Genomic DNA, 21,788 nt, shown 5'->3' with positions numbered 1-21,788 from the left:
CACCCCACCTCCCCACCCCCCTGTCTCATGTTACCAGTTCTAAACTAAAATCTTACTTCATCTGTTTCTTCTGTAGCGACTTCTCGTGCTCCAGCTCGTGGATGCGGTGCTGCAACTTGATGACACCGCTCGACTCGAAGATGAGGGTCTGCGACAGATCCTGGGGCAGTATTCCGTTGATCATGTACTGGATCTGGTGCAGCTTCATAGTCACCACGACATCCAGCTCATTCAACTTCTGCTGCTTCTCCAGCTACAAATGATCAGTTGTTAACTATGAGCTACATGTTCTGTTTTGTTTTGTTTTGTTTAACGACACCATTAGAGCACATTGATTTATTAATCATTGGCTATTGGATGTCAAACATTTGGTATTTTTGACATATAGTCATAGAGAGGAAACCCGGTACATTTTTTCCATTAGTAGCAAGGGATCTTTGATATGCACCATCCCACAGACAGGATAGCACATGTCCACAGCCTTTGATCTACCAGTCGTGGTACACTGGCTGGAGCGAGAAACAGCCCAATGGGTCAACCGACGGGGATCGATCCCAAACTGACCACACATCAAGTGAGTGCTTTACTACTGGGCTACGTCATGCCCCAAGCTACACGTTGTCATGTATAAACAGGGAAGGAAGTAAGGAAATGTTTGATTTAACGACGCACTCAACACACTGCGTTGGACATATAGTTAAGAACCACACAGATATTGAGGGAGGAAACCCGCTGTCGCCACTTTATGAGCTACTCTTTTCGATTAGCAGCAAGGGATCTTTTATATGCGCCATCCCATAAACAGGATAGCACATACCACAGCTTTTGATATACCAGTCCTGGTGCACTGGAAGGAGCGAGAAATAACTCACTGGTCCCACCAACGGGGATCGATCTCAGACCAACCATGCATCAAGCGAATACTTTACCACTGGGCTACGTCCCATGTAGCACATTAATACCCAGCCTTACTAAAATGTAGGATAGAAATCATTTAAAAAAAATAATTATAAATGCAAAATTACATACTTTTCCAGACTGTTCCCAGATTTGTCAAATTCCATACTTTTCCATGTTTTCCATACTGTGTAAGAATCCTGGTATAATTGCTCGTCACTTAATGTTATCTTTGCAGGGTTTCTGCCAGCGGGTAAAACAGGTATGGCACCATAGCCAAAAATGTTTACCGTTAACCGTTTGACAAAATTAATTACTCTTATTATTACTCTATGATTTTCTTAACCCTAACCCCATTTTCTTTCTGGGGGAGGTCCCCCATAAGCCCTGTTGACTGTGGTTGCATTCAATTCCATGGCAGTGCTCTGTATTTAACTAACTTCCACCAAAAATGTACCTGAAACGCTTCCAAGTCGTCCTGTGCTGTTTTCAGTGCAGTATCAATGATCTTTGCCTTCTTGGCGAGTGCTTCATTCTCCTTACGCAGAGCTTCACTGTTTTTCTTCTCCTCTGCCAGAGCTTCCTCAATATCGAGGCGTTTTTCACGCAGTTGACACGTGTTGTCGTAAAGAGCCTACAAAAACAACATCAGTGGTTTTAATTAACATTATGAAAAAAAAAAGGAAAAAAAAAATTTGTTTTGTTTAACGACACCACTTGAGCACATTGATTTGTTAATCATCGGCAATTGGATATTAAACATATGGTCATTTTTGACAGTCATAGAGTGGAAACCCGCTACATTTTTCCATTAGTAGCAAGGGATCTTTCATATGATCCATCCCACAGACAGGACAGCACATACCACGGCCTGTCATATACCAGTCATGGTGCACTGGCTGGAATGAGAAATAGCCCAATGGGCCCACTGATGGGGATTGATCCCAGACCAACCACACATCAAGCGAGCGCTTTACCACTTTAACATTATGAAGAACTTAAATTATCTTCTCATGACACTTTGAGGACACACCTCCCACCCAGGGGTGGGGAAAAGCCCTTTTTTCCAGGTCTGGGACCGATTCTCAATCTCCGATACCGAAATAATTTTTTTAAAACGTGCGTTTGCCGGTCCCACTTTTGTCATTCTTGTCGGTCCAAAGCACCTGTCCATTTCTATTTTTGGAACAAATTCCTATCGGTCAAGTGGACCGGCCAGCCCAGACATCAGTATTTTGTGCATGATTTAAAATAATAAATAAATAGTGGTCAATATGGTTGGTGTTTCAGACGTTTGTGATTTTATAGTCTGCCTAAGTATATCGCCAGTCACTGAAGTCGGACCTACAGTAGTGTCAATCGACTGCCACTAGGCTAGACATTTGTCAAAGTCGCTGAGCCGGTCAAGAGATTACACAGACATTAACGATAGCACCATTCTTGGTTTAGAGAGCCATCAAGGTATTACACTCCAATTAAAACAAAGGACCCAGAATTTGCAACTGGTTACAATCAACACCTGTCAACACCTATGTACGGAGCTATGTCGGGTCGAGTGTCCTAGTCTGAAGCAAGCGGCTTTGTGCAATACAAACTGCTTGAAATAGCATAAAATATAATGAAATAATCTATAAATGTATTTAATGTTGACTGTTCAATGTAGTGTATCCAATAATTATAAAGGATTTTAAAATTAACAAAAGGTTTCCACCTTTTTTTTTAACAAGTGGGAGTAAGCAGAACAGCTACATGTACTGTTATCTCAAGAGCCAGTAGAGGTCAAATTTCATCCAATCAGTGATGACGTTATTACTCTCTTTGTCTAAACATGTGCTTGCTCAGGCTGTCAGACGCTTCAACGGTGCCATGTTTTATTAATTTTCAGGATACAGTACTGAATACTCGTATTTTTTATACATATATGGGAATTAAAATTAAAACTTTAATTCCTTTTTTATATTATTTATTCTATTATGTAAAATATATACAATTTGTGGGGGTTTTCACTGATCATATGTGATTAAAAAAATTTAAATGTTCATGTTTTCATGTTTATCGTTTCGCGTTCATGATTCAAGATAAAACTACAAATATCACTATGATTTTAAAAAAAACTATTTGGCAAATATCGTTTTTTAAATGTTCTTTTTTAAATTCCTTTCTTTCCCCCCCCCCCCCCCCCCCCCCCCCACCCCCCCCCCCCCCCCCCCCCCCCCCCCCCCCCCCCCCCCCCCCCCCCCCCCCCCCCGGTAGTGACGACATCAAGTGGGACCGATTGACAATTTAATTTTTCCCCACCCCTGCTCCCACCTCCTAGTTTTAAGAATCACTGCTTTAAAGCATTGTCTTGGAACTGTTTTATTAGTCCCAGGGCACAATATTTCACGAGAACCGTTGTTTGGTTACGCAATTTTAAAATCATGAGAACCGCCAATTACATTCTAACATTAAAAGTACTACATATCAGTAATGAAAGTGAAAATCAGTTTGTTTTTAAATACATTTTGAACCACCAATGTAGCACAGAACCGTCGTTCAAGTGTTTTAGGATTAGGTAGGCCTAACTCATCGATTACGAGAACTATATTCTATGAACTGACTTCTGGTTACCTAAGATTTTGAAATATTATCCCCAGTAGTCCCCTACCAGTCCAACCAGAAGGGACTATAGGTTTTGTCTCCATCCCTCTGTCTTTGTGTCTGTTAGTCTGTCTGTCCATCTGTTTATCTCACATATAGTTTTCCAGATGGGTTTTTTACAATGCCTCGATACATATTGAGATGACAGTTTGTGTACAGCTGTTCAGTTACTGTTACAGATGAAGTTTGACTTTCATGACGATTTACTCATTTTATGGTCCTTGAACTTAGGAGATACAAATATTTGTTGAGCCTGATAGGGGACATAGATAGAGATTATGATACGAGCTTGTGTGTCATACTGATTTTACGAAATGAGTGTCAAGATTATTGTATTACCCGAACGACAGCGAGGGTAATGCATGAATCCTGACATGAGTTTCGTAAAATCAGTAGGATTCATACGCGAGTGTAATAATTTCTTTATTAGCCACATTACCCAAACTATTATTTTCATGAATAACAAGCTAGAACCATGTCAAAACATTTCGAACATAACTAAAAAGAGACGACGAAACGACATCAATAATGTTATTTTGGTAAGTGTTTACACTGGGGACACCATATTTAGTTATGACATCGTTTCACAAAATTACATCATTAGTTGTGCACATGAAATGATTATGACACACGTGGGTCATACTGGTTATATTTCCCTAAATATCTTGAACTACGTGGATAGTAAATTGCTTTAATAGTACTCTAAGAATGCTTGCTTTGTTTCACATTTCATTCATTTATTTTAACTAAATCAAGTATGCTGCATCTTGGCTGTCTGTTCAGTTGGTTAGTTATTATCGTTAAGAGGTTTGTGAAATAAAAATGTAATATAGTGGCCATACACATACATACATTTTATCCTTTCATTTTAATTGATTCTCATGCGAATATCAAACTGAGGCTCAAGTATGCTGTCCTAGGCACACACCTTAGTTATCTGGATCAGGGCTGTCTAGCTGTTCAGTTGATTAGGTAAGGGGGTTAGTGAAACACACTCTCTCACACACACACACAGTCACACACACATACACACACACACAGTCACACACAGACACACACACAGTCACACATACACACATACCCAGTCACACACAGACACACACACACAACACACAGTCACACACACAGTCACACACACACACACACACACAGTCACAGAGTTTCACACACACAACACACAGTCACACACAGTCACACACACATACACACACACACACACACACACACACACACAGACATAGGTTCAAGCATACTGTCTGGACACACATCTCAGCTAAATGACATTACAGTGTTGTTTGTTCAATAGATCTAATTCGCATTCCAATTGTGTATGCACAAATTCCTAGAAACTTGTAGACACTATCAAGGAACGTGTGTAAGATTAGGCAACAGAACTTGTTTTGGGGGACAATGGAAGATTCTAGTACTGGAATCATTCTGGAATCATGTTTCCCTGAAATATATTTTTAAAACAAAAATTTGCTTTGACCCCCAAACACCTCTTCCACCCCCACTACCCTCTGCAAACATGCCTGAAGGGACTCCAGGAGGTGTGTTCCAAGTTTAAAACTAACTCTGGCCCTAACACTAAGCCTAATGTTCGACCCTCGTATTTCATGTCCAGAACGTGTAGTGTTACCTGATCACAGCCTGAGGGACATGCGTCGAGGTCGAACGCTCCGGCCTCTTCATCTGATTCTTCATCCGATTCCTCCCAGTCTGATTCATCATCGGAATCGTCATCACTGTCGTCACCAGAGTCTGGATAGAGAAAACAACATTTTCACACTCATGATTTCTTTAAATTCTGTTACCTTCTATACCCATAGATGGGTGGATGAATGGATGGATGGATGGATGAATAGATGGTTGGATTTGGGTGGGTATATTGGATCGATGGATGGATGGATGGAGGGAGGTTGGGAAGGAGGTAGGGAGGGAGGGAGGGATGGATGGATGGATGGAGGGAGGGAGGTAGGGAAGGAGGTAGGGAGGGAGGGATGGATGGATGGATGTGTGGGTAGGTTTATTGGGTGGATTTATGTTTAAATGGATGAATAGGTGGATGGACGAATGGATGGGCTTGCTGTGTGTAGGTGGATATATTGGATGGATAGATAGATGGATTGATGAATGGACGAATGAATGGATGGGTTTTTGATGAATAGATAGGTGGGTGGACAGACTGGCAGATGGACAAATTAACAGCTTCTTATTTGTCTTTCTCCTCCCTCGCACTCTATATATATGTATATATATATATATATATATACTGTGTCATACATGAAATAGACCCTCTCTCTCGCTTGCTCTTTCTCTCCTTCTCTTTCCATCCCTCTCTCTCTCCATCCCTCTCTCTCTCCCTTCCTTTCTCTCTCTCTCTCTCTCCATTTCTCTGTCTCCCTTCCTCCTCCCTCTCTCTTACTCTCTCTCCCTATCCCCCTCCCCACTCTCACTCTCACTCTCCCTATCCCCCTCCCCACTCTCTCTCTCTCTCTCTCTCTCTCTCTCTCTCTCTCTCTCTCTCTCTCTCTCTCTCTCTCTCTCTCTCTCTCTCTCTCTCTCTCTCTCTCTCTTCCCTCCCTCAGTGTGCCAAGGTGTCATTAACCAAATATTCCTTTTCTTTCTATAACAAAAACAAGTTCAAGATGATTTCCAGAAACGAACCGTCTCCCTCTGTGGTTTTCTTCTTGGTCCTCTTGATTCGCTTCCTGAACACTTTGCCGAGGTAGTCTCCGAACTTGTTGTTCTCGCCCAGCGACTGAACGAACGTAGTGTTCAGGGCACGCTCCTTCTCCTGAAGCTTCTCGATGTCCTTCTTCTTTCCTTCCAGCTTCAGCTGAACCTCCATGATCTGTAGTTAACAAGAGAAACATGTATAACACATTAATCACTGAGTAACTCTCGATGTCCTTCTTCTTTCCTTCCAGCTTCAGCTGAACCTTCATGATCTGTAGTTACCAAGAGAAACATGTATAACACATCAATCACCGAGTAACTCTCGATGTCCTCCTTCTTTCCTTCCAGCTTCAGCTGAACCTCCATGATCTATTCATGGGCTATTCTTTTCGATTAGCAGCAAGGGATCTGTTATATGCACTATCCCACAGACAGGATAGCACATACCACAGCCTTTGATATACCAGTCGTGGTGCACTGGCTGGTGCGAGAAACAGTCCAATGGGCCCATCAATCACTGAGTAACTAACATTGAATCTCTTCATCTTCAGATTCTCACATTCACAAAATCTGAATGACAAAACTGTAATACATGATCTGGGGCCATATTCTCGAAAGAGTGTGATTATACGTCTGTTGTATATTAAATGATGTGCAGACATAAATTTCACATGTAACTTTACTTTAAAACTATTTTAGTCATATATTTAGTCATATATTTATATTTATGTGTACAACTAGATTTACAATTTTGTGAGAATATGGCTCCAGGGCAGTATCTGCATAATGCAGAGTTGAATGGACATTTGACAAAATAGTGGTTTATTCCATGAATCTCTTTCTATAGGACAACAACCATTCCCAGTCCATCACTACAATTGTTAAGTCCATCACTACAGATGTTAAGTCCATCACTACAGCTGTTAAGTCCATCACTACAACTGTTAAGTCTATCACTTCATCTAAAGCATCAAATGACTAGATTATTATATGGGCTTATTTCTGCTGCTGCTGCTATATCTACTGTAAAAAGTTAAAATGTTTAACGACACCATTTGAGCGAGATTTATTAATCATCGGCTATTGAATGTCAAACACTTGGTAATTTTTACATAGTCTTAGAGAGAAAACCCTCCACAATTTTCTATTAGTAGCAAGGGATATTTTATATGCACCATCCCATAGACAGGATAGCACATGGCCTTTGATATGCCAGTCGTGGTGCACTAGCTGGAACGAGAAATAGCCCAAAGGGCTCACCGACAGGGATCAATCCGAGAGACTGCACATCACTGGGCTACATCCCACCCTTCTGTGAATAAGAAAGAAGAGAAATGTGTTTATTTACCTTGGCCTGCATTTCGAGCTTCTCCTGTTGTTTGCTCATCACCTTGGCAGCAATCACGTCCTCACGTTTCTCATACTCCTTCAATAACACCAGCTCCTCAAACAACGTCACCTGTCTGAATAACAGACATAGGTATGGTAAGAACAGTTTTATTATCATACAACACCAGCTCCTCAAACAACGTCACCTGTCTGAATAACAGACATAGGTATGGTAAGAACAGTTTTATTATAATATATCACCAGCTCCTGAAACAATGTCACCTGTCTGAATAACAGACATAGCTAGGTATGGTAAGAAAAGTTTTATTATCATACAACACCAGCTCCTCAAACAACGTCACCTGTCTGAATAACAGACATAGGTATGGTAAGAACAGTTTTATTATCATACAACACCAGCTCCTCAAACAATGTCACCTGTCTGAATAACAGACATAGGTATGGTAAGAACAGTTTTATTATCATACAACACCAGCTCCTGAAACAATGTCACCTGTCTGAATAACAGACATAGGTATGGTAAGAACAGTTTTATTATCATACAACACCATCTCCTTAAACAACGTCACCTGTCTGAATAACAGACATAAGTATGGTAAGAACAGTTTTATTATCATACATCACCGGCTCCTCAAACAACGTCACCTGTCTGAATAACAGACATAGGTATGGTAAGAACAGTTTTATTATCATACAACACCAGCTCCTCAAACAACGTCACCTGTCTGAATAACAGACATAGGTATGGTAAGAACAGTTTTATTATCATACAACACCAGCTCCTCAAACAACGTCACCTGTCTGAATAACAGACATAGGTATGGTAAGAACAGTTTTATTATCATACAACACCAGCTCCTCAAACGTCACCTGTCTGAATAACAGACATAGGTATGGTAAGAACAGTTTTATTATCATACATCACCGGCTCCTCAAACAACGTCACCTGTCTGAATAACAGACATAGGTATGGTAAGAACAGTTTTATTATCATACAACACCAGCTCCTCTAACAACGTCAACTGTCTGAATAACAGACATAGGTATGGTAAGAACAGTTTCATTACAATACTTGACAAATCTAGGATTTCCTGGGGAGGGGAATGTGAATACTAATAAAACGCCCATGGGCCTATATTCTAATCCACAACTATGGGATGACAGATGACTTTATTCTTGCATCATGTATTGACGATAGGTGTACTCCTTTAACAACACTAAGCTGCAGATTTTCAAAGTTATCTTAATGCTACTATATGATAAAATAATCACTACGACACTCGCCTTAGCCTACAACAGTTTTACAATATTGTAGCACTAAGATATCTTCAAAAATATACATGTCGGCCCAGCTCCTGAAACGAAGGCACCCATCTCAAATAACAGGCAGGGCTGTGGTGAGAATGGTTTTATAATAACAGGCAGGCAGGGCTGTGGTGAGAATGGTTTTATAATAACAGGCAGGCAGGGCTGTGGTGAGAATGGTTTTATAAAACAGGCAGGCAGGGCTGTGGTGAGAATGGTTTTATAATAACAGGCAGGCAGGGCTGTGGTGAGAATGGTTTTATAATAACAGGCAGGCAGGGGTGTGGTGAGAATGGTTTTATAATAACAGGCAGGCAGGGATGTGGTGAGAATGGTTTTATAATAACAGGCAGGCAGGGATGTGGTGAGAATGGTTTTATGATAACAGGCAGGGCTGTGGTAAGAATGGTTTTATGATAACAAGCAGGGCTGTGGTGAGAATGGTTTTATAATAACAGGCAGGGCTGTGGTGAGAATGGTTTTATAATAAAACAAGGTTCAGATCAAGGATTTTAATTCCCAGGGAGGGATGTCAATACTAAAATAGAACCCCTAAAATGTGTGAAGTCAGTGAAAGACTATTTTCACCGTAGTAATCTAAAGAATCCTGATGTTTACCCAAGTTACAAGTGATCTACATAATCAATCAATTAAATTTAATAAATAAATAAATATATAAATGTTGAGATTAACTACAATAACTCTGAAATTGGGCAAGTGGACTTCAGAAGTAATGAAATAAAGACAATAAAGTAAAAGAATCGTTGTTGAAATCTCCATAGTAACGAACCTGAGATCTGCGTTCTTCATCAAAATGTCGTACTTGAACTTCTCGTGACGCAGAAGTCGGAGTTCTGCGTCAAATTTCTTCAGCATGTCATCAATCTGTCTCAAGATGGTGTCTTGCAGGTAAATATTTCTACAATACAGAAACGTTAGTTCTTTTATAAAAAATCAATGTGCTCTAGTGGCGTCATTAAATAAAACAAACTTTACTTTTTTTAATCAGTCTGTTTCAAGATGGTGTCTTGCAGGTAAATATTTCTACAATACAGAAACGTTAGCTCTCTTAATCAATCTGTTTCAAGATGGTGTCTTGCAGGTAAATATTTCTACAATACAGAAATGTTAGGTGTCTTAATCAATCTGTTTCAAGATGGAGTCTTGTAGGTAAATATTTCTACAATACAGAAACGTTGGCTCTCTTAATCAATCTGTTTCAAGATGGTGTCTTGAAGGTAAATATTTCTACAATACAGAAACGTTAGCTCTCTTAATCAATCTGTTTCAAGATGGTGTCTTGTAGGTAAATATTTCTACAATACAGAAACGTTAGCTCTCTTAATCAATCTGTTTCAAGATGGTGTCTTGTAGGTAAATATTTCTACAATACAGAAACGTTAGCTCTCTTAATCAATCTGTTACAAGATGGTGTCTTGCAGGTAAATATTTCTACAATACAGAAATGTTAGCTCTCTTAATCTGTTTCAAGATGGTGTCTTGCAGGTAATATTTCAGATCAAGTCAGATCAGGTCAGGTCAGGTTAGGTCAGGTTAGGTCAGGTCATAGGGTTTAACATGCACATTCAGAACAAGCTGTTGTAGCGCACGCCTATCATGGGCACAGATGTCCACCTCAGCCGGCTCCTCCATCCAGGACAGGTTCTACAACCCAGAAACATTAGCTGTCTTTAGCTATTATACTTAAGCAAGGAAATGGTTACATGTTTAAAAATATAATAATTCCTATCATTAATAATTAAATTTCTGTTACTTTCATTACAAGATAATGTCATTCCATTGGTCCAGCCATACATGAAGTTTGTTCATTTCTCAGGGAAATAAATAACGTTGTCAGGGAATGTCTTGTCTGATAAACTCACTTTATATTGGTATTATGTCTTATTAAGCATTATTGTTTAAGAACAAAAAAAAAAAAAAAAATATATAATATGTACTTTTAGTGTTATTATTAGTAACTATGTTTCATTTTACATTTCATTATAAGGATTTCTGTTATTTCTTTTATGTTCATTCCGGTATGGACCAAAAACAATCATCTGCGAATGGGTAAATGGTTTCACCGATTCACAGTAAATTATACAATATAGTAATGAATATTCTCATCCTAATGTTTGTAGTTGCTTATAAGATGTTTTTTTGTCACATGTATTGTAATGACATATTCATTAAGTAAGCTTGCACCCGCCAGTGTGGTGCTCCTGGACATTAGGTAAGACTTTAGGAAAACAGAATGTATGTCACATTGTCAAAACAGCAAGGAAAGGCAATGTTTTATTTAATGATGCACTCAGCACATTTTATTTATGGTTATATGGCATCAGACATATGGTTACGGACCACACAGATATTGAGAGAGGAAACCTGCTGTCGCCACTTCATGGGCTACTCTTTTTGATTAGCAGCAAGGGATCTTTTATATGCACCATCTCACAGACAGGATAGTACATACCATAGCCTTTGTTACACCAGCTGTGGAGCACTGGCTGGAACGAGAAATTTTCAAAGCAGACGACATTATAAAACTAGATAGTCTTTAAAAAGGATTTTGTTGTATATGACATGTATGGAATTATTAGTACACAAAATCCACGTTGGACTACTATAAACATTGGGACAACCATAAACACACTGATTATAAAGACACTGAAATTCTAATTTGTTGCATATTTTTCTCCGCAATGTCAGTGCAAGTTCGGTACATATATAAGCGAAAATACACTTTTAAAATTAACACTCAAAAAAAAAAATGCACATACTTAATTTCTTCTGTTTGTTTTATTTCCATTTCAAGAGGAGATAACTCGACATTCTCTGAAACATCTAGGACAAGATGAGTATCTGCTTTTGACGGCAAACTGGCTGCGGAATACTGTTTGTGACCAGGTGATGATGCTACCTAGAAAATAGATGGACGAAAAATTGTTGTTTGTCTTCTTTCAAAAATTCTTAATTTGTCCGTTTAGCTATGTGCATTCCTACCCATAAACAAGACAGGCAGTACAAACATTATTATTATAGGGTGTATACTACCAAATCAAATCCCATAGACGACAATAGTAACATATGTGGCTAAAACTCCTACCTGCAGCACATCAATCGACAAAAACGCCATGGATATAAATACTACAACCCCATACTCTTAAGGTGAATCAGAAAAAATTGGGGGTCAAGCTGCTCATTTTTGAGATAACAGGTAGAGTCTATGACTATCCTAGTTCTGCACAAAATTTGAGTACTTCTTTTTACAGGTACCCCATACATGTTTCAAGCACAAGGCTACTTGACACAGTGGTACTAGATGAAATAAAATAGCTTTTTTTTTGTACCCAGATGAAACTATTTTTTTTACACCCAACACACTCACATTTATAACCAATCACAGGACTTGTGGTGTTCACTTCTCTATCAAAAGTTGGGTGTACCTCGAACTTTGACCCAGCCGGAAGTTATTTGGTTTAGTTCTACCTATAATGTTATTTTTCTTAAAATAATCATATCTCTTAATTAATGCTTGAAGACACCCAGACCCTCTTCAAAAACCATTCATATGAACATATATATTTTTTTTCTTTATGTATGAACTGCTGTAAAGATTTCTAAAAAACTATAACTATTCGAATATTCTGTATGTTTTACTGGCATCTGGCACTTGACACATGACATTTTAAATTTGCCACCTGAAATTTTAGATTCTGATTCGTACTAAATGTGTTGAATTATAATGATTTTTGGTGATGTATTGTTTTACAAGCACAAAACAAAATTATGCATTTCAGCTTGATTTATAATCATTACTGTGTGTACACATATAGTTATAATTACCGTACAATGTTTTTTTTGACAGGGTATTTGTGTTGTTCAGTGCACCCCACACTCTGTGATGTCATATATAGATAATAACTAGTTAATGACGTCGGATATCTGTTTTATACTGTGAAGGTAAGAATTGGAAATTCAGCGAGGCCTTTCCTCGGTTTTGTACCTTATTTAATTTAAATTGTTTGAAAACTTACCTTATGTTCACTGCCTCCAAATCCAGCCCCGCTGAATCCACCCCCTCCAAATCCACCCTGGGCCTGACTCTCCTTCTTCTCTCTGGATGCTTGCTCCTCCATTTGTTTCTTGAAACTGGTCAGACTGTCTCTCGTGTACTCCAGCTTCCTGTGTTTGACAATTACACAAGTACATTAAAGGGACATTCCTGAGTTTGCTGCATTGTAAGATGTTACCGACTAATAAAATATTTCTACAATTAAACTTAAAAATTAAATATATTTTCTTGTTTATAATATCAGTCTCTGTATATTCAATGTGTTTCTGGTCATCTTATATTTGTAAAAAGCCCATATGGATTTTTTCTTCAAATAATTTCGTATGTACGGGAAAAAAACACATTTAGGAAATAAAATGAAATGTAACCTTGGACAAATATTAGAACAATCAGAAACACATTTAATATACAACCACTAATAATTTATGGAGAAAAATATATTTGATATGTAATTACAATGGTTAAAAAGTCTCCGTTAGTCGATAAGATCTTAAAAGTTGAAGTAAACTCAGGAATATCCCTTTAATGTATTTTATGTTTAACCCTTTTTTTTTGTTTAACGACACCACAAGAGCACACTGAATTTATTGAGCATCGGCTATTGGATGTCAAACATATGGACCCGGTTGTTCTAAGCATAATTAAATTAACCCTGGGTTAGTCTAATATTTTCCTTTTAATTATTTTTGCACAGATACAAAATAAACTTTGGCTTTAATTATGTATGGATACCTCTGGCTGTTCTAAATCTTATTTCAACATTACGTTTTCCATTATTATGTGTGTTGATTCAGTCTTTGGCTTTGAACATTTATGTTAACCACTGGTTAAGCTAATAACTTTTGAACAACCAGCCCATGGTCATTTTGATAGTCATAGAGATGAAACCCGCTACATTTTTCCCATTAGTAAAAAGGGATCTTTTATATGCACCATCCCACAGACAGGATAGCACATACAATGGCTTTGATATACCAGTTATGGTGCACTGGCTAGAACGAGAAATAGCCCAACAGGACCAATGATGGGAATCGATCCTAGACTGATCGTGCATCAAGTGAGCATTTTACCACTGGGCTATGTCCCGTCCTTTTATGTTTAAACGTTAACATTATAATAAATTAAAGTTAAAGCGAGACAAAAAAAAATGTTGTAGTCAGATATCAGAAGATGGCATTATTATGTTTAATATAAATATTGTATACAACTAAATAAGCAGGTTTATCCTAGTAGCACAAATAGCATGTGCTACGGGACCCGCGCATTAGGGGACCTCGCGGTGATGTATACATTTATTTCCCCTCTCCCCGAGGGGGTTATAAAATATATATGTAACAAATAAAAATCAACCTCCACTAAGAGGATTTGAACCACAGACTCTCAGTACAAGAGTCCAGTGCTCTACCAACTAAGCTAATAGGGAAATTCCCACTAACTACTGCTATTAGGAGCACTTTATACTAACACAACTACATTAAAGGTAATACAATTTTACTAAATACTAGTAATAATCAACTATGCTATCTAAAGATGGAGACAGAGCTTATGTGCAGGATATTTATAGTTACAAAATAGACTTAACTGCAACATTTGACCAAACAAAATGTCACTAGCCATCAGACATGGCAATAGTAGTTGACCTACTTTTCGGGCAGTTCGTCGGGGTGCATTTCGGGAACGGGGGGGATTGGTTTCTGCTTATCCTCGGGCAGTTTGGCCTGTATGCGCGCCAGCTGACTGACGAGTTTTCGGATCTCCTCGATGATCTGAATCTTCTTGTCACGGATCGACAGCAGGTGCACATTGAAGTTGTACTTGTGTTCATGGATCTGAAAGTAAACGTCCACAATAGTTTATATCCTGCAACCACTGTTTCTATTGACGGATTATGATGACGGATAAGGCAAAGTCATGTACATATACTAATAGGATATGACTTTTGACGTCAGCAATAGTTTATATACTGCAACCACCATTTGTATTAAACATCGGCCTCGGTGGTGTCGTGGTTAAGCCATCGGACATGAAGCTGGAAGGTACAGGGTTCACAGGGTACCGGCTCCCACCCAGAGTGAGTTTTAACAATTCAATGGGTAGGTGTAAGACACCCTCTTTTCTCTCACTAACCACTAACAACTAACCCACTGTCTTGGACAGATAGCTGAGGTGTGTGCCCAGAACAGCGTTCTTGAACCTTAATTGGATATAAGCATGGAAATAAGATGAATGAATATATTAAACATTTATATAGTGACAGATTAAAGCCGTACGAGTAATAACAGGTTAATGGTGTAGGTTATCTGTTACTTTGACATTCCCACAAACAGGAAGGTAGGAAGGAAGTGTTTTATTTAACGACGCACTCAACACATTTTATTTACGGTTATATGGCATCGGACATATGGTTAAGGACCACAAAGATACTGAGAGAGGAAACCCGCTGTCGCCACTTCATAGAAAACTCTATGCGATTAGCAGCAAGGGATCTTTTGTATGCACCATTCCACAGACACGATAACACATACCACAGTCATGGTGTACTGGCTGGAATAAGAAATACCTCAGTGGGCCAAACCGACGGGGATTGATCCCAGACCGACCACGTATCAAGCGAGCACTGCATGTACCACTGAGCTACGTCCCGCCCCTTCCCAGACAGGACTGCACATAGCACAATCTTTGATATATCAGTTGTGGAGCACTGGTTGGGACAAAACAACAATAGAGAATAGGTCCAAGTTCTAGCCCCACCTCTGTGATTATTTCTGGATTGGTCCGAAATTTCTATGAACCCTATAAACACAATGTTAAGCAATTAAAATGCACTGTTATGAGACAAATACGTTTTATGGAACAAAAAAAAAAAAAAATGTATGTGTGTGTGTGTGTATATATATATATATATATATATATATAGATAGATATATATATATATCAGGGCTAGAAATGAAAAAAAAAAATTCTACATGCACCAAGTGCATGCTGAAAAAAAAGTTACATGCACCATTAAAATTCTGCTTGCACCAAAAATAAGGTAAATCCTGTTAACAATGAGGAAAATACTGTTTTAATTACCGTGTTGATTATCATTTAAATTAGCCTACGGAATTCGACGAGAAGTTGCGATTGAAATAATCACTGGCTGACTTCGAGTCAACTACGCAAGTAACGCACCTGCACGTTCGCAATCATCTGATCAAGTGCCCATATCTGAGGTCGAAAATGTTCAAGGCAGTTACGGTACTTTGTATTGATCACAGATCTGGCGTTCAATTTGTCAGTGACGACAACAACTGTGTTATGCGCGTGGATACCCCAAAGTCGGTCTCGACCACCTTCCTTAATACTGTTCACGGATATAACCGAGATATTGCCGGTAATTTTTGCCAATATATTTCACGGAAATGACCGAAAGGGCGCCATTGTTGTAAGTAGGATTATGGGATACAAAATGGATGCGCTCATAAGATAAAAGTTATCGTTTTCATGTGGCAAACAGATTATGAAATGCATACGCAAAATTCAACAACTTGAGTCTGAATCTGGTAGACAACAGGATACTAGTATACGCAATACACAGTACTTGAAAAATATTAGCATGCACCGCGTGCACCCAGTTTTAAAAGTTACATGCACACGCAAAAATCAGCATGCACCGGTGCATGTACTAACACTGCATTTCGAGCCCTGTATATATATATATATATATATATATATATATACAGTCAACTCCACTTATTTGCATATCGGTTTATATCATAATTAGGTTAATTGACTATTTTCACCCAACATGGAACCATTTGCCCTTTTAACACTACAAAACATCTGGTTAATTGCACGGACTACAGACTAAATATTGGTCATTTACACATAAAAATAACAAAGATAAATAACATACTCTTATAATGAACAAGAAGGTGACATGATTGTTTGTTCGTCATATACAGTAGTTCATTGAGTACCTTTGCACAAGTTGCTTATTAATGTATAGGGAGATAAAACAGGACTTTACAATCAGTTCATTCTAAGCATGTTCGTTATAAGCATACTATACTGTATATATATATATATATATATAATATATATATATATATATATATATATATACTGAACAAAAAAAGAAACTTCCGATTTGTACATATAGTATTTGTTGTGTTAAAGAATTCATTGTGTAATGAAATTATATAGGTAGTATTAGCCTTGAGCTGTATTATCAGGATTCATGAATTTTATCGATTATTTTTGCACTGTTAATCGTCGACAACGTGAAATTCAATTTGCACGTGCATGCATGGTTCGACATGTCCCGTGTAGTATTCGGTCAATTTGTTTTACTTGTCTTACTGACATTGTTGTCAAGTGAACGAAAACGCTACAAAATTTGTAAAAAAAATGACGTTTTTACATTGTAGCATTTTTAGTATCCTAAGAATACCCAATAATTTACGCGAACGGGCGATTGGCATGCTTGATGCTGGCATGTCGACAGAAGACGTTGCAAGGCATGTTGGGACTTCTAGTCGAGCGATATGAAATCTTCGCGTAAGATTTCGAATGACAGGAAGCACCAACGACTTGCCACTTCGTGGACGTCCGCGTATTACAACACGTGGTCAAGATCGCTATATCATGAACACGCATTTGCGCAATCGATTCCAAACTGCCACTGCTACTGCTGCTAACACACCTGGGCTTCATAATAACCGAATCAGTGGGCAAACTGTTCGTAATCATCTGCGGAAGAACAGTTTACATGCACGATGTCCTTACGTCGGATGCGTTTTAACGCAACGTCATCGTCTAAATAGTCTTAATTGGGCACGTGTACACACTCGTTGGATATGGCGATGCTGGAATACCGTTCTTTTTTCGGATGAATCCAGATTTTCTTTACAACGTGGTGATGGCAGGGTGCGCGTCTACCGTATGAGAAATGAACGCTATGCTGACTGTTGTGTTCTTGAACAAGATCGTTTTGGGGGTGGGGGTTGTGTCATGGTCTGGGCAGCCATTGCCCGTGGTTATCGTTCACCACTAGTCGTCATTGATGGCAATTTAAATGCTCAACGTTACCGCGATGACATTCTCGCTCATCACGTCATTCCTCTGTTCCATAACAACGCCAACATCTTGATTTTTCAGCATGATAATGTGACCTCTCGTACAGCTAGAGACACTGTAAATTTTCTTAGGATAAATAACATTGATTTCATTGATGACAGGCCCGCTAAAAGTTCTGATCTTAACCCCATCGAGCATGTCTGGGATAGTCTGGACAGATGATTGAGGTGTCGTCCCAACCCACCCGCTAACGTTAACGAACTTTGTCAAGCGCTCATTCAGGAATGGAACTATATTCCACAGGCAGAAATCAACACTTTAGTCAATTCTATGCGCCTGCGATGCACTGCAGTGGTCAATTCAAGAGGTGGTCATACCCGTTATTAAGTGGGCGGGGTTTTTTTTAACCCCTACCACACTTGGTCAAAATTTCTCCCAGTTTCTGTTAACCTATGGCCATGATTTTTGCACCAAACGATACATCATGGAACACTCTTTAAACGCATATATAACAATTATTCCCCCGGTTTGTTTTCATCAAGTTATGTTCAAGCAAAGTTAGCGGAAGTTTCTTATTTTGTTCAGTATATATATATAAGCAAGACTTTTTTGGTCCATAGTATTTTACACTATGACAGCATGAGTGAAAAATGACATCATTCTCTTTAAGACACTACTGTTGATCAAACCAAATGCCCTCATTGATTAATCCCAAAGAGATTTGCTGTCTTAGATGGGAAGACTCCAATATCATGATTATTGTTTCACACAGTTAGACCAGTAGGGGATTAATACTGGTACATACCAGATCCTTGAGTACAAGCAAGTTGCAGCGCGCCTTGTCCACATTCATGCGGAGGTGGTCGGGCACGACATAGTCCTTGGCCGTCTTCAGTTTGTAGTCTCCCATGTTCTCCTTTGCCTCCCTGATGGCAGCAACGTCAGCAGGGTCCTCGTAGTCGTCGGCCGGCTTTGTGTTGTACAGCTCCTCCCACTGGAAAATAAATTACATTTATGACATATGACTGACATGTACAGCTCCTCCCACTGGAAAACAAATTACATTTATTAAATATGATTGACACGTACAACTTCTCCCACTGGTTAAACAAATTGCATAAAACATATGACTGACATGTTGTACAACTCCTCCCACTGGAAAATAAATTACATTTATGACATATGACTGACATGTACAGCTCTTCCCACTGGAAAACAAATTACATTTATTAAATATGATTGACACGTACAACTTCTCCCACTGGTTAAACAAATTACATAAAACATATGACTGACATGTTGTACAACTCCTCCCACTGGAAAACAAATTATATACAACATAAGACTGACATGTCGTACAGCTCCTCCCTCTGGAAAATAAATTATTTACAACATTTGACTGACATATGACATACTTAGAGAATAACTAATAAGCTATGTGGAATTACGGATTATCTGTCCTGAGTGAATGAACATACATTTACAAGCAACAGATAATTTTAACTCCTCATAGTGATTTGGTTATTGTCTTTATTACCCATTGTCAATTTTAATTGGCTTTCAATATAAAAATTAATATAAAAATAACAAAGCAATCAGACATTATGTCATATAACCGTATGTTTATGATATGTACAAATGTTTAGGATACAAAATCATAGGACTGTGGTCACATTAGAAAATAATTATTTTTCTATGCTATTAAAACTGCTTCTTATGAAAACACTATTTAATGTTTAGGAAACAAATGAGACAAAATGTTCCAGTAAATCTTTGAAGATCGCATAATGTACATGTATGTGTAATCTGACTCATGAATGGAGACATTATATAAATGAAAGTGAAGTTCTGGCTGTGGTGAACAACCAACCAAAGTTCATCGGTTTTAAGCCAGCCAATCAGTGGCTGTAGAAGCAATCTGCACATTGTGCAATTATTGAAAAGATAGTACCCCGTATAGTTTTTTTTTACATCAAGTCTAACTGGAATTATTGAAACCATATAACATCACTGTAAGGTAGTGATATCAGGACCCCAACCTTAGGTGACACAACCATACTTGTTTACGATGTTAATAAGCATGTTTTATTTTTGTTTATTTAAATAATAAAATTAAATTAAAACACTTTTAGTGAAGTGTGTAGGCAGAGCCTTGATGACAGAATAACAAAAATTTAATCGGGTTTTTGCGTTCCTGTCATTTCTTCTTCTTCTCCTCAAATTTCTACAATGCTTTAGTGACCATATTTGTTTATGACATTAATAAGCATGTTTTTTTGTTGTTTATTCATATAATAAAATAAAATTAAAACGCTTTCAGAGAAGACTAGAACAGTGTATAGACAGAGCCATGATGACAGAATAACAAAGATCTATCGAACCTGATTTTTGCGTTCCTGTCGTTTTTTCTTCTCTTCGACTTTCTGCAATGCTTTAGTGACCATATTTGTTTATGACATTAATAAGCATGTTTTGGGGTGTTTTTTATTTAAATAATAAAACAAAGATCTATCGAACCTGGTTTTTGCGTTCCTGCCGTTTCTTCTTCTTCTCCTCGACTTTCTGTAATGCTTTAGTGATGCGCTCCCCCATGCTGCCCTTGAGGGTGGTCTGCACCTTGGAGTCCACCTGGTCCCCTGTCTGGTCTCTCTGACCCTCCTCACTGTCGGACGGGCGGAGCTGACCTAATTTAAATATATGAAAGTGCATCAAACTTTAGGACATGTCAATGTTGTGATCAAATTGTCAGGTTTTCTATGTTGTACACTATCTAACACTCTTCTCAGGGAGTGTGAAATCTTGTAAACAGGATATGGATATGAAAAAAAAAAAAAAAAAAAAAAAAAAAAAAAAAAAAAAAAAATATATAAAAAAAAAAAAAAAAAAATGAAATGAATGTTTTATATCAGCCAAATTGTTTTACCCTGTATTATATTAATCAATTAAAGTGAATTAAAAATTGTGAGGGAAAAAAAAAAAAAAAAAAAAAAAAAAAAAAATGAAATTAATATTTTATATCAGACACATTGCTTTACGGTATGTTCTATTAACTAATTAAGTGACCTTTTAAAGCAAAGTGATAAAAGTACTACAGTACTATGCTCCTAGCCTGGTGTTTGAAAATACACGATGTGTATTTTTTGTGCTGGGGTGTCATTAAACATCCGTTCATTCATTTTGGGGTTTGTAATACTTTTAGAGTCTAGATTCAAGACTTTAGTAAAAAAATAAATAAATCAACATTGGAAAAATATCAACCACCCTGGGAAATTAGCATAATTTAAATTGCACTGGTTCCTAGCAATTTCTACCCTTGTGAGTCAAGGGGGCACCTGTCAGTTTCTGAGTCAAGGTGGTAACTGTCAGTTTCTGAGTCGAGGGGGCAACTGTCAGTTTCTGAGTCGAGGGGCACCTGTCAGTTTCTGAGTCGAGAGGGCACCTGTCAGTTTCTGAGTCGAGGTGGTAAATGCCAATTTCTATCCCTGCCCAGAGCTAAATAAAATGCTTGAAAACACTGACCAGCCATAAGGCGATTAGTCGAATCTCTCGTGAGGTCATCCTGCGTGCGGTGCATTGTGGAGCGGTGTTCGAACGTTGCCTTCAGGACGTAGAAATCCTCAGACAGCTTCGACGTTCTGTAGCTGCACACCTCGTGTGGGGTGAGAAACGACTTGACAACTATTCTCTCACACTCCACCACGTTCTTGAACCTGAAGGAATATACAAAGCAGTGCTCATTATAAACAGTATATTATCATACCACAGGCAGATTCAGAAAATA

The 21,788-nt window shown here is 38.3% G+C and overlaps 1 protein-coding gene across 1 annotated transcript in view; it reads right to left on the bottom strand.

The window, feature by feature from the left end:
* Positions 1-21,788, bottom strand: part of LOC121386410 (cilia- and flagella-associated protein 44-like) — a 58,545-nt gene that overhangs the window by 5,192 nt on the left and 31,565 nt on the right. The window contains exons 22-33 of the mRNA XM_041517297.1: positions 21,527-21,717; positions 20,525-20,691; positions 18,813-19,001; positions 14,591-14,775; positions 12,909-13,056; positions 11,652-11,791; positions 9,662-9,790; positions 7,565-7,679; positions 6,205-6,391; positions 5,177-5,298; positions 1,355-1,531; positions 57-253 (exon numbers count right to left, since the gene is read on the bottom strand). Of these exons, the coding sequence (XP_041373231.1) occupies positions 57-253; positions 1,355-1,531; positions 5,177-5,298; positions 6,205-6,391; positions 7,565-7,679; positions 9,662-9,790; positions 11,652-11,791; positions 12,909-13,056; positions 14,591-14,775; positions 18,813-19,001; positions 20,525-20,691; positions 21,527-21,717 (1,947 nt within the window). The remainder of the gene's footprint in view (positions 1-56; positions 254-1,354; positions 1,532-5,176; positions 5,299-6,204; positions 6,392-7,564; positions 7,680-9,661; positions 9,791-11,651; positions 11,792-12,908; positions 13,057-14,590; positions 14,776-18,812; positions 19,002-20,524; positions 20,692-21,526; positions 21,718-21,788) is intronic.

This window comes from Gigantopelta aegis, chromosome 12 (genome assembly GCF_016097555.1).
Source record: "Gigantopelta aegis isolate Gae_Host chromosome 12, Gae_host_genome, whole genome shotgun sequence".
NCBI lineage: Eukaryota > Metazoa > Mollusca > Gastropoda > Neomphalida > Peltospiridae > Gigantopelta > Gigantopelta aegis.
Note: the sequence above shows the minus strand (reverse complement) of the source record. Positions and strands in the feature narration are given on the sequence as shown.